At 40.0% G+C, this 14,186-nt stretch overlaps 1 protein-coding gene across 3 annotated transcripts in view; it reads right to left on the reverse strand.

Moving 5' to 3' along the window:
• SOAT1 (sterol O-acyltransferase 1) overlaps positions 1-14,186 on the reverse strand; it is a 67,100-nt gene that overhangs the window by 37,157 nt on the left and 15,757 nt on the right. For 2 of the 3 annotated variants that reach the window (XM_007989335.3, XM_073011738.1), the window contains exon 3: positions 1-59. The exons of the other annotated variant lie outside the window; for it this stretch is intronic. In XM_007989335.3, the coding sequence (XP_007987526.1) occupies positions 1-59 (59 nt within the window). The remainder of the gene's footprint in view (positions 60-14,186) is intronic. 3 annotated transcript variants of the gene reach the window in all.

The following is a 14,186-nucleotide window of genomic DNA, read 5'->3' on the forward strand; positions in this document are numbered from 1 at the left end:
CTCTGCCTCTGCTGTCAACTTTATCTTCTTTGCTATCAACTGTTTTATGTCAATTCGACCTACGGGAAGAAAAAAACATTCCTTTTAAGTTGATGGATACAGCTACCTAGTAGCACTATCTAAATCATAAAGTTGAAAACAAACAAATACAAAAGTAACTGTGTAAACTATAGTACGACCATAAAACATGACAGCATGGTCAAAATAACTAGAAGGAAATTTATACATAAAAATACAAAGAACAAAGCGAGTAAATGTACACACAGTAATTACAACGATGTTAATTATGCAATGCTATAGATCCAATTCTGACAGCATGGGAAATTAGATTCCCTGAATAGATTCTACAATTGAGACCACTAAGATGCTGGGTAAAATATTAAAAACCAAAAACCTTGTAAAAGTTATTGCCAAGCTAGCATAAATCCAGAGGCAAGAGGCAAGAAGGAAGAAAGGAAGGAAAGAAAGAAGGAAGGAAGGAAGGAAGGAAGGAAGGAAGGAAGGAAGGAAGGAAGGAAGGAAGGAAGGAAGGAAGGAAGGAGGGAGGGAGGGAAAGAGGGAGGGAGGGAGGGAGGGAGGAAGGAAGGAAAGTGAAACTGGAATTCTAGGGGACATATGAGAAATCTAAGTATTCTCGCCAAATCCTAGAAACCTTGAGCTTCTACACGGACAGCAACACAGGGTACAGTATTTTTGCAGAATAGTACACACAGAGGACAATACTTTACAAAATGGCAAAGTCTAGGGCCTGCCCAAAATGGGAAGTCTAACAGGATACTGCCACATAAAGCTAGGGACCACACATAAGGCTACAACTTTAGTGTATAAGAAAGAAACCAAAACAGAAGGAAATGTGTCTGTCTCTACTCGATGCTGTGCAGAGAGGGAAAATTTGCCCCAAGAAATCATAACCCCCTCACTAGAGTTTGCAATCTAAACTCACACTATCTATGTGGTCTGAAAAATCTGAGATAAATATGTTCTAAAGCTAATCCAGGTTGGGTCTCCAGGCTACTGGCAGACACAAGTGAAATTCCTCCCTAGAAGATTACAATATCAATCAAGGCTGTACAGAATTCCAACAGATAAAGTTACCATAAAAAGGAGAAGCTCGTTCCAGCTACTCGGGAGGCTGAGGAAGGAGAATCGCTTGAACCTGGGAGGCGGAGGTTGCAGTGAGCCGATATTGCACCACTGCACGCCAGCCTGGATGACAGAGTGAGACTGTCTCAAAAAAAAGAAAAAAAGAAAAAAAAGGAAAATAGTCAAACTTCATAAAACACACTAGGAAACTAGGCAGAATAAATAGGAAACAGCAGAAACAGCCAAGAGATGCAGAACTGAAAAACTAAAGATAATGGAATTGTTACTTTTAGGACAAAAAAAATCAGAATGATTAATATGTTAAGGGAAATAAAAGTGAAACTTGAAAACACAGAAAAGGAAGGCAGGGTGTGGGGGTGCACACTTGTAATCCTAGCGCTTTAGGAGGCTGGTGGGGAGGATTGTTTGTTGCCAGGAGTTCAAGACCAGCCTGGACAACACAGCAAGACCCCATCTCTAAAAAAAAAAAAAAAAAAAGGTTTTAAAATAAGCCAGGCATGGTGGTGCATGCCTGTAGTCCCAGCTACCTGGGAGCCTGAGGTGGGAGGGTCACTTGAACCCAAGAATTTGAGCCTGCAGTAAGCGTGATCACACCACTGCACTCCAACCTGGGCAACAGAGTGAGACCCTGTCTCAAAAAAAAAAGGAAAGAAAAAAAGAAGGAAAACATAAGCAAGAACAAGAAACCATTTAACCAAACAGATTTGAAAAAAACCAACAAGATTTCTCAAAACAAAAAAAATTGAAGTTTCAAATTCAATGGATAAATTAAACAGTAGATCAAACATGTCTGAAGAGAGTACTAGTAAATGGGAATATAGATCAAAGGAAATTATACAGAAGATAGTCCAGAGAAATAGTGACAGAGAATAATAGAGAGGTTAAAAGACATAGAAGAGGTCCAACGAAACAGCCAATTGGAAATGGGAGCCAACCACAGCTGCACTAGAGATGGAGGAAAGTTCCACAACAAATACTTCTGACTTGGAATTTCTGCCTATAATGGAGGAAATCATTATGTTATACAGCCTTAGGGTGAATATGAATGATCATAAAGATATAATGATTCAGGCTAGGCATGATGCCTCACGCCTGAAATCCTCACACTTTGGGAGGCCAAGTGGCAAGGATCAGTTGAGCTTAGGGGTTTGAGACCATCTTGGGCAATGTAGCAAGACCCCATCTCTACAATAAATGTTTTTAAAAATACAATGGTTCAAAAGAAAATCTCAGAGGATATTCAATGTGCCAAGAACAAAGAAAAATGCCATACCTCAACCAGAAATGATTACAAAGGATGACAAAGATTATGTCCAAGAATATGAGTTCATGGCTGGGCATGGGGACTCATGCCTATAATCCCAGCAATTTGGGAGGCCGAGGCGGGCGGATCACCTAAGGTCAGGAATTCGAGACCAGCCTGGCCAACATGGCGAAACCCTACCTCTACTAAAACTATAAAAATTATCCAGGCATGGTGGCAGGCACCTATAATCCCAGCTACTTAGGGGGCTGAGGCAGGGACAATTGCTTGAACCCAGGAGGCAGAGGTTGCAGTGAGATGAGATCGCGCCACTGCATTCCAGCCTGGGAGACAGAACGAGACTCCATCTCAAAAAAAAGAAAAAAAATTTGACAGGCCGTGGTGCTGTGCGCCTATAGTCCCTGACACTTGGGAGGCTGAGGCAGGACAATCGCTTGAACCTGGGAGGTGGAAGCTACAATGAGCAGAGATCATGTCACTGCACTCTAGCTTGGGCAACAGAGCGAGACTCTGTCTCAAAAAAATAAATAAATAAAACGAAAGAAAATAATGTGAATTCATCGACTTTATAATATGTGATGCAAATAAAAGGTGCCATGAAGAAAATGGAATAAAAATTGAACTAAATAAGTCTAAAGACATCCCATATTCATTGACTAGAAGATTTAATATTGTTAATATGGCAATGCTCCCCAATTCTTCCATACATTTAAAGCAATCCTCACCAAAATTTCACCTGGCTTCTTTGCAGAAATTGACAAGCTGATCCTAAAATCATAGAGAAATTCAAGAACACAGAATAGTCATACAAATCATGAAAAAGAAAATAATAAAGCTGGAAAACTCACACTTCCCAATTTTAGAGATAGACACATAGATGATCAATGGAAAAGAACTGAGAGTCCAGAAATAAACATTCACCTTTATGATTATTAATAACTGATTTTCGACAAAGGTGCCAAGAAAAATGCAGAAAGATTCTTCTTTTCAACAAATAGAGCTGGGACAACTGAATAGCCACATGAAAAAGCATGGACCTGGAACTCACACCATATGTAGAAACTAACTCACAAAGGATCAAACACCTAAAAATATAGAAGAAAACAGAGGCCTTGGACTAGACAATGACTTCTTTCTTTTTTTTTTTTTTTTGAGACGGAGTCTTGCTCTGTTTCCCAGGCTGGAGTGCAGTGGCCGGATCTCAGCTCACTGCAAGCTCCGCCTCCCGGGTCCATGCCATTCTCCTGCCTCAGCCTCCCGAGTAGCTGGGACTACAGGCGCCTGCCACCTCGCCTGGCTAGTTTTTTTTGCATTTTTTAGTAGAGACGGGATTTCACCGTGTTAGCCAGGATGGTCTCGATCTCCTGACCTCATGATCCACCCGTCTCGGCCTCCCAAAGTGCTGGGATTACAGGTTTGAGCCACCGTGCCCGGCCGACAATGACTTCTTAAACACCAAAAGAAAGATCAACATTAGAAAATATAGATTAACTATATTGATAGATTCTATCAAAATTTAAGTCACTTTTGTGCTACAAAGAACACCATCAAGAAAGTAAAAAGACAACCCACAGAATGGGAAAAAAATTTGCAAATCTGATTAGGGACTTGTATCCAGAATACATAAAGAACTCTTACAACTCAACATTAAAAAGACAAATAGGCCAGGCATGGTGGCTCACATCTGTAACCATAGCACTTTGGGAGGCCAAGGTGGGAGAATCACTCAAGCCCAGGAGTTTGAGATCAGCCTGGACAATACGGCAAAATCCCTTCTCTACTAAAAATACAAAAGTTAGCTAGGCGTGGAGATGCGCACCTGTAGTCTCGGCTACTTGGGAGGCTAAAGTGAGAGGATCACTTGAACCTATGAGACAGAAGTTGCAGTAAGCCAAGAATGTGCCACTGTACTCCAACCTGGGCTACAGAGCAAGACTGTCTCAAAAATAAGGTAAAATAAAATAAAAAAGTAAAAAGACAAACAGTCTAATTAAAACACAGGCAAAGTAGGCCGGGCGCAGTGGCTTATGCCTGTAATTCCAGCACTTTGGAAGGCCAAGGCAGGCTGACCACCTGAGGTCAGGAGTTCGAGACCAGCCTGACCAATATGGAAAAACCCCGTCTCTACTAAAAATACAAAATTAGCCAGGCATGGTGGCACATGCTTGTAATCCCAGCTACTCAGGAGGCTGAGGCAGGTGAATCGCTTGAACCCAGGAGGCAGAGGTTGCAATGAGCCCAGATCACGCCATAGATCTCCAGCCTGGGTGACAGAGCGAGACTCTGTCTAAAAAAAAAAAAAAAAAAATAGGCAAAGTAACTGAACAGAACAGTTATTTCTCTTTAAAAAAAAATGCCCAATAACCACACGAAAAGACACTCAACATTCCTGGCCATCAGGAAAATTCAGATCGAAACTACAATGAGATATCATTTCACCCCTACTACAATGGCTATAATCAAAAACACAAACAACAACAAATGTTGGCTTGAATGTGGAGAAAGAAACTTCAATTATCCAGGACATTGCTGGTGGAAAGTGTAGTGCTTTGAAAAACAGTCTGGAAGTTCCTCGACAGATTAAACACAGAGCCAATATATGACGTAGTAATTCCACTCCTAGGTATATACACAAGAGAAATAAAAACATGCCCTCTCAAAAAAGAAATACTAATACATGCTATAATACGGGTGAAACATAAACATTTTGCCAAGTGAAAAGAGGAACTCACAAAAGACTACATATTGTATGATCCTATTTACATGACACTGTCCAGAATAGATAACTCTACTGAGACAGACAAAACGCTGGTGGTTGCCTAGAGAGTGAGGCGTGGGGCAAAAATGGAATAACTGCTAATGGGTACAGGGTTTTGGGGAGGTGATGCTAAAAATATTCTAAAATTCATTTCATTCTAATTTCTCTGTTCTGAAATATTCCTTTCTGTATATTAAGTTACAGTAATGTAGTTTCCTGGTGTTTAACTTAACTAACTGCAGTATTCTGACTGAGAATCTTTTTCGTAATTTTATAACAAAAATTGGATTTGAAAGGTATGACAGTATTTTTTTATGAGAAAGTACTGCTCTGTGTAACTCCTGTGTATGGTACATACTGAGCTTTATTATTATTGTCACAGATTTAGAGACAGTTTCTTATTTTCACACTGAATGATGGTACCACTATAATTTTAAAAGCAGTTGGATTAATTGATATCTGCCCTTTTAATAAAATATGGGTAGAGTTTTTTGGGCCTTTTTTTTTTTTTGAGACAGGATCTCACTCTGTCACCTAGGTTGGACTGCAGAGGCACAATCATAGCTCACTGTGGCCTCTTAACACTTGAGCTCAAGTGATCCTCCCGCATCAGCCACCCCGCTAGCTAGGACCATAGATGTGTGCCACCACCATACCCAGCTAATTTTTTTTTTAAGTGTTTTGTAGAGACAGGGTCTCAGTATGTTGCCCTGGCTGGTCTTGACTTGAACTCCTGGCCTCAAGCAATCCTCCTGCCTCAGCCTCCCAAAATGCTGAGATTATAGGCATGTGTCGCCATACCTGGCCCAGGGTAGAGTTAATTTTGAATGCCATCTGCCATTGTTCACAAATGAGCTTGTGAATAATGAGATACTCAGTATCTTTATTCTATCTTTTTAATAAAGTATCAAGTTATCTGTTACATTACGGGAACCAAGAAACATCAAACAGCATTATGCGCAGAGACCTACACAGATAAGCGAATGAAAAAGAATGGAATGAATGCTGAAAAGTGTGACACAGAAAACTACAACGTCTAGCTTGCTATCTTCATTTAAAAAAAAACAAAACCTATGATAATGAACTATCATTTTGGCAGATGAATTTTTAAAATTGAGAATTTGTATTTTCTCATTTACTCTACATGGTAATAGCTTAAGTATTTTTATTTCAGCATTGACAATTGCTATTGTATATTTTGCCTAAAAAGGATGATTAAAAGCCATTCAAATTTATAAAAGCAATTTCCCAGAAAAAATACACTGAACAGAAATATTTACTTTGCCAAAATGAACTTTGGAGGCATATTTGGGTTAATTAAAGCTTAATAACCCCTTCCTTTAAAAACAAACCATAAAAATATAAAAACAAACTCATGCATACTGCTTTATAATCTGCTTTTTTCACTTAATATATTGTAGACATTTTTCCCTGTCATTACATATTCTTCTATATTATTTTCATTGCACTATTACTCTATTTTTATGGTAGAAATATAATTTAATCTTCTATTGGACGTTTCTTTTCATAGTATGTCACTTGAAAAAAGACATGAAGAACAAGAAGGTACAAAATGCATCTAATCAGAGCTCTATAAGGAGAGACAATATTGAGGTGATTATAGCTGAGAATTGGCCAGAACTATTGAAAGATACAAATTCTAGGATAAAGTCAAATAATTCCAAGCACGATAAATAATCTACTTAGGGCCAGGCGTGGTAGCTCACGCCTGCAATCCTAGCACTTCGGGAAGCTGAGGCAGGTGGATCACCTGAGGTCAGGAGTTTGAGACCAGCCTGACCAACATGGAGAAACCCTGTCCCTACTAAAAATACAAAATTAGCCAGGCATGGTGGTGCATGCCTGTAATCCCAGCTACTCGGGAGGATGAGGCAGGAGAATCGCTTGAACACAGGAGGCAGAGGCTGTGGTGAGCTGAGATCACACTCCAGCCTGGGCAACAAGAGTGAAACTCCATCTCAAAAGAAATAATAATAATCATCATCATCATCATCATCTACTTAGACATATCACAGTGAAACTGACTGACGCAGGGGTTAACAAAAACTAAAAGCACCCAGAAAGAATATCAACTACACAAGTACTGCAATTACAATGCGTGCCTGACTTAACATCAGTGGAAGCCAGGAGACAGTGGAATGTCTTCAATTATCGATAGTGGCAGAGTTTATGACTGGGAAGCAGATTAGAGGTCATATAATAACAAGGGTTTTGAGGAAACTAAGAATTTTATGCAGGAAAATACTGAGCTGATATTGGAAGATGGAAAGGATCACATAACAGAGAAATGCAATAAATATGGACAAAAAGTGATGTTGTAAATGGCAAGGAGAATGGAGAGCAGAGGATTAATTTAAGACATTTACAAATTGGTAACTAAGAAATATAAGGGTAAGACAAATGTCCATTTGATTTTTCAGTAAGTTATATGAATATATTTTTAATTTAGTTCTATGACCAGACCATGGTTTCATAAATAAACTATTTCATAAATAAATGAAGACAAAATGTCAAAAAAAAGTCAAAAGAATGCCTAAAAGCTAATATCCACAGTTTTTTTTTTTTTTTTTGAGACAGGTTCTCACTCTGTTGCCCAGGCAAGGGGCAGTGGCTATGGCATGATCATAGCTCACTGTGGCCTGGAACTCCTCGGCTCAAGGGATCCTCCCACCTCAGCCTCCCAAGTAGCTAGGACTATAGGCACATGCCACCACACTCACATGCCACCACGCCCACCTAATTTTTAAAAAAAAAATTTTGTAAAGACAGAGGCTCGCTATGTTGCCCAGGTTGGTCTTGAATTCCTGGCCTCCAGCAATCCTCATGCCTTGGCCTCTGAAATTGTTGGGATTACAAGGATGAGCCACCATCCCCACCCACATCCAATGATTTGAAGAACTATTTACCAGCACTCAACTCAAGGCTTCTCAAGTTCTAAAACACTGACCCTGAAACAATGATAAGCCAGGACTGAGGGTGATGTAATTTCTGAATTATTTGCCTTACCTCTAGTAACACACTAACTGCTAACACTAGGAGTCAGTTATTTGCTATCTGAAACTTAATAGAACCCCACATAAGTCCATAAGGAAAACTATTCAACATTTTTTCCCCTAACTTTCTGATATCTAAAAAAAATCAGACTTGCAATATTTATCTTCATGAAAAAATGCTACCTCTTTTAAAACCTACTATATTTAATGGGCATGTTTAAAATTTATTCCTTGACACATCAAAAATCTTATTTTAACCAGTTTTGATGAAAATTTTTGTAAAATTATGAATGCTTTGCCACCCTAAAAAAAAAAAAAAAAAAACACCAGACTTCAGGTATACTGGCTCACACCTATTATTATCCTAGCATTTTGTGAGGCAGAGACAGGAGGGTCACTTGAAGCCAGGAGTTTGAGACCAGCCTAAGCAACAAAGCAAGACTCCCATTCTCTACAAAAAATAAAACAAAAATGTACTTTACCCTACATAATCTTCAGGACAAGTAAGAGTGATCCACTGTTGTACTATACTATTACAGTGATACCTTTAGCAAAACCGGAAATGTAGAACGCAATCAGGCCCCACTCAGCCCCAGGGAGCTGTGCCTTTCCACCTAGGCTGCTTCCACAGTGTTCTCCCTAACAATCCTACACTTCTATTACTATAGTCGATTTACTGCCAAAGTTACACAGAAGAAAAGAGACAAATAATCAGGCTTGTTAAATTGGTAACTAATTTACTCAATTTATGTACTCATGCATTAAGTAAAAGCCCACTGAGGACCTAATAGATGCGGGGCAAACCCTCCCTTCAGGATCTCAGGAGAAAACTACAAATAGGGAAAAGGACAATATAGAGAAGTGCTGTGGAAGAACGAGGCGTGTAGGAGGCTTTTGCAGAGGAGTCAATATTTGAACTGAGTCTTAAATAATAAAGAAAAATTATGGTGAACAAATGCTAGAAACATTATTCCAGGCAAAGGAATGAAGCTATGAAGACTTGTTGGATTTTTCTGAGGCCTGAAGCTCAGTCAGATGCCTCTAAATGCCATGCTCTCTTTTCTTGACAGTACTGTATTTAATAGGCTTTTGTCTAATGGAAGTTTATCTACTTACTTTCTAGGCCACCAGTTACATTCCTGATCAGTGTTGTCCTATAAACATATAATGTGTGGCTGGGTGCGGTGGCTCACACCTGTAATCCCAGTACTTTGGGAGGTCGAGGCAGGCGGATCACCTGAGGTCGGGTGACCTCATGTGATCATGAGGTCTAACCAACATGGAGACCAGCCTGACCAACATGGAGAAACCCCGTCTCTACTAAAAATACAAAATTAGCCAGGCGTGGTGGAGCATGCCTGTAATCCCGGCTACCTGGGAGGCTGAGGCAAAAGAATCACTTGAACCTGGGAGGCAGAGGTTGCGGTGAGTCGAGATCGCACCACTGCACTCCAGCCTGGGAAACAAGAGCAAAACTCTGTCTAAAAACAAAACAAAACAAAACAAAATATATATATAAATATATATATAAAAATATATATAAAAATATATATAAATATATATATAAAAATATATATAAATATATATATAAATATATATATGTGTGTGTGTGTGTATATATATATAATGTGAATCACCGTGTATAATTTTAAAATGTTTAGGAGCCACATTAAAAAGTAAAAAGAAACAGGAGCAAGTAAGTCTCTGAAATCTGACATATTACAACTATAGTGTTTCTCAATCCAGACTAGCCACATTTCAAGTGCTCAACCAGACTATATTAAACAGTGTACTTCTAGTGGCAGCCATATTGAACAACGTAATTCTAGATCAAGAGTCAGAAAGCTTTTTCCATAAAGGGCAGTATAGTCTGCAACTATGTAACAACTACTCAACTCCACTGTTGCAGCATGAGAAAGCACTACAAACACAAAGGGATGAACATAGCCACGTTTGCCAACTTTGTTCTAGATGGCCAAGTTTACCATAAATCTGGTTGGCAAATACAACGGACAAGTACAGACACGTTATTTTTTATAATACAACACAGCTATGGTGAACACTGATGGTTGCTTCCCAAATAAGGACATGCATGTCACTGCCTTTGCCAAAAACTGACTTAAAAATGGGCCTGAGTATCAGGTAGCAAAGAGATGACCCACTCAAGCTTACTGACTGGGAAAAATTTAAAGAGGTCCTTTTTGTAAGTGTGGTCAGAGTTTAAGAAAACCAACAAAGGATGGTAAGGATGATACGGAATTCTAGGGCTAGTAATAAACATCATGAAAGCTGTTACCATCCTGAGGCCAGAAAGGGCAAAGGGGGAAAAGGGTTAGTGGAACGCAGAGAGAACTCCCTGGAGAGAAATATTAGGCTCAAGCCTGTAATCCCAGCACTTTGGGAGGCCAAGACAGGTGGATCACGAGGTCAGGAAATTGAGACCATCCTGGCTAACACGGTGAAACCCTGTCTCTACTAAAAAATACAAAAAACTAGCCGGGTGAGGTGGCGGGCGCCCGTAGTCCCAGCTACTCGGGAGGCTGAGGCAGGAGAATGGCGTGAACCCGGGAGGCGGAGCTTGCAGTGAGCCGAGATCCGGTCACTGCACTCCAGCCCGGGCGACAGAGCAAGACTCCGTCCCCAAAAAAAAAAAAAAAAAAAAAAAAAGAGAGAAATATTAGAAAGGAGCGATGGTTACCTACCAGGGAGAGAAACTTAGTTACAGACACACCCACCTTACTCTCTGCTCTTAGATCTCCTGAAGTTCCCCACTGGCCAAGCCTACCAGAACCACACAGGGCATTGGAGACTATTGTTGCAGTTCTTAAGGTTAGTCTCCCAGGAAACAAAGTAGGGTAGAAAAGACTGGAGAAGCAAAAGGTAGAGAGCTAGCATAACTTGTAATCTAACTCTGGCCAATGAGACATGAGAAGTCTGTTGGGGAATTTCTAGGGAAGGTTTCATAGCTAAAGAGAAAGACAGGGAAAGAGACAGTTTCTCTTCTGATAGAAGTCATTGTTTTGGTTTTCTAGTTTTCTCAACCAGAACGGACTTACTAACCCTCTGTCATTACTATTTGTCCCTTATCACTACCACCAATTTCCTGGACCCACCAAGCCACACACTGACTCCAGATATTACTATCTGGAGTAAGGCTATCTGCCTTTCCAAATTGACATGCACTACAGAAAAAATTAGGAAAATGGGCCCATTTTAAACTGCTGTTGTCAAGCCTCAGGCAGGCCTGCGATGAAAATATGCAATCTTTGTCTTTGCCTCTTGTGAATTTCTGTGACATTCCTCACAAAAGTGTTTCGAAACCTTTTCCATTTTCAAGTCCCAGCCCCACCAAGTAACTTTTTAGTTGTTCAGTTTTGCTACCAATCCTTAAATGTCTTCTATGTTTCTTAATTTTCGCTGTCTTTCATCCTCTTCTCCAACATTTCTGTGTCAGAGGAAACAGTAGCCCATCTCTTTGTTAAGACTAACCCTGCAAACTGTTATTATCTTGATCTTTCCCTATTCAAAAAGTTCAACCCATTGAGTCAATAATATTGTCCACATTTACATTTCTGAGACAATTTGTTCTTTAAAAATCATGTTTCAGTAATTATGACATGAATGTCATCAATGATATTGAAAATAAAATCTGTGGTTCTCCTAACACTTACTTATCAAGTATTACATATTAAATTTGTTTTTAAAAAATAAGTAACTGGGCCGGGCGCGGTGGCTCAAGCCTGTAATCCCAGCACTTTGGGAGGCCGAGGCGGGCGGATCACGAGGTCAGAAGATCGAGACCATCCTGGCTAACACGGTGAAACCCCGTCTCTACTAAAACTACAAAAAAACTAGCCGGGCGAGGTGGCGGGCGCCTGTAGTCCCAGCTACTCAGGAGGCTGAGGCAGGAGAATGGCATGAACCCGGGAGGCGGAGCTTGCAGTGAGCTGAGATCCGGCCACTGCACTCCAGCCTGGGCGACAGAGCGAGACTCCGTCTCAAAAACAAACAAACAAACAAAAAACAAAAAAAAAAAATAAGTAACTGAACATCAAACCTATGATTTAACAATTTATTACTTAGGTTGAGAATAAATTTTTAAGTGAATTTTTTAAAGTTACATAGTAATAGTAATATAATGGCAACATAACTGAAATTTGAGAAATGATTTTTTTTTTTTTAAAAAAGTCCTTTTGAAGATCACTTAACCCTCATGACATGCTGTACTTTTCCTTCTAATATAAAATGTTCTGAGAAAGAAGTTTACACTTCTTATCTTTGCTTTCTTGCTAGCCAATATTTTCCAGCTATTTCTGCAACTCTTCTTTCCCTGAAGTCATTACGGCCTCCAAATTTCTAAATCCCCATCCTTGTTAAATCTGCTGCAAATTTTAACATATAGTCTTGCTCTGTCACCCAGGCTGGAGTGCAGTGGTGCAATCCCAGCTCACTGTGACCTGTAACTCCTGGGCTCAAGCAATCCTCCCACCTCAGCCTCCTGAGTAGCTTGGGCTACAGGCACATGTTACCATGCCCACCTACTTTTTTTTATTTTTGTAAAGATGGGGTCTTGCTATGTTGCCCAGACTGGTCTTAAACTGCTGGCCTCAAGCAATCCTTCCACCTCAGCCTCCCAAAGTGCTTGGATTATAAGCGTGAGCCACCAATCTGGCCTTATTTCTATTTTTAAAATAAAGAAACTGAGATTCAAAGAAATTAAACATCTTGCACACTGTCACATGGCCAATAAGTAACTGAGCCTGAAGAAATCCATGTCTTCTGACCCCTAGCATTAAAAAAAAAAAAAAAAAAAAAAAAAAAGGCCAGCCAACCTATGTGATTATACTCCTAAAGATGACTAAGGAATACTAATCAGTGACTAATAACCAATTTTCAAGTTTCAGTTCTTTTAACAAATGTTATCTTCATCTACTTGTGGCAAGAACAGAACTAGCTAACGTGTAGGCACTGACTAGTTTATTGCCTAGAAATTCAAACTCATTTTTAAATCCTGATTGCTTTCTAAAAAACTCTCATTGACCATGTCTTAGAACACCTACATTCCAGCTTCACTTTCTTCTCCACAAAGCAATACAAAAGTCACTTGAAAAATCACCTTTATGTCCATAGTATGGTTAGGCTTGGGAGTATTTCTTGAGTAAATCACTTTTCAATCTTAATAATAAAAGGGAAGATAGTAAAATCCAACTGTAATCGTCTATTGCTCCACTGACCACGAAAACTTTACAAAGTTCTCAACTACTCACATGTCTGCACTACTTCAGAAAAATGGAATCTGAGCTAGAAATGTGGATTAGTGTACGTTCATACAGAAACAAAGACTTAATAGTTAATGTTCAAACAACTAGCTAGCCATTTTGGAAAACTAAAAATTTAGATTCCCCAATGATGAATGCATCACTCAAAAATAAATTTCACGTGGATCAAATATGTCACTATAAAACACCACAAAAGTAAACAAAAGTCGTGTTTTCTTTTTTTCATAATCTTGAATGATTTCTAAGCATGATCAAAAAAATCTATAAGCAGCCAGGCATGGTGGCTCATGCCTGTAATCCCAGCACTTTGGGAGGCTGAGGTGGGTGGATCACTTGAGGTCAGCAGTTCGAGACCAGCCTGGCTGACGTGGTGAAACCCTGTCTCTACCAAAAATACAAAAATTAGTGGGGCATGGTGGCACATGCCTGTAATCCCAGTTACTCAGAGGGCTAAGGCAGGAGAACTGCTTGAACCAGGGAGGCAGAGGCTGCAGTGAGCCAAGATCATGCCATTGCACTGCACTCCAGCCTGGGCAACAGAGCGAGATTCCATCTCAAAAAACAAAAACAGGCCGGGCTCGGTGGCTCAAGCCTGTAATCCCAGCACTTTGGGAGGCCGAGACGGGCGAATCACGAGGTCAGGAGATCGAGACCCTCCTGGCTAACACGGTGAAACCCTGTCTCTACTAAAAATACAAAAAAACTAGCCGGGAGAGGTGGCGGGCGCCTGTAGTCCCAGCTACTCCGGAGGCTGAGGCAGGAGAATG

The sequence above is a fragment of the Chlorocebus sabaeus genome, chromosome 25 (assembly GCF_047675955.1).
Source record: "Chlorocebus sabaeus isolate Y175 chromosome 25, mChlSab1.0.hap1, whole genome shotgun sequence".
NCBI classification, from domain to species: domain Eukaryota; kingdom Metazoa; phylum Chordata; class Mammalia; order Primates; family Cercopithecidae; genus Chlorocebus; species Chlorocebus sabaeus.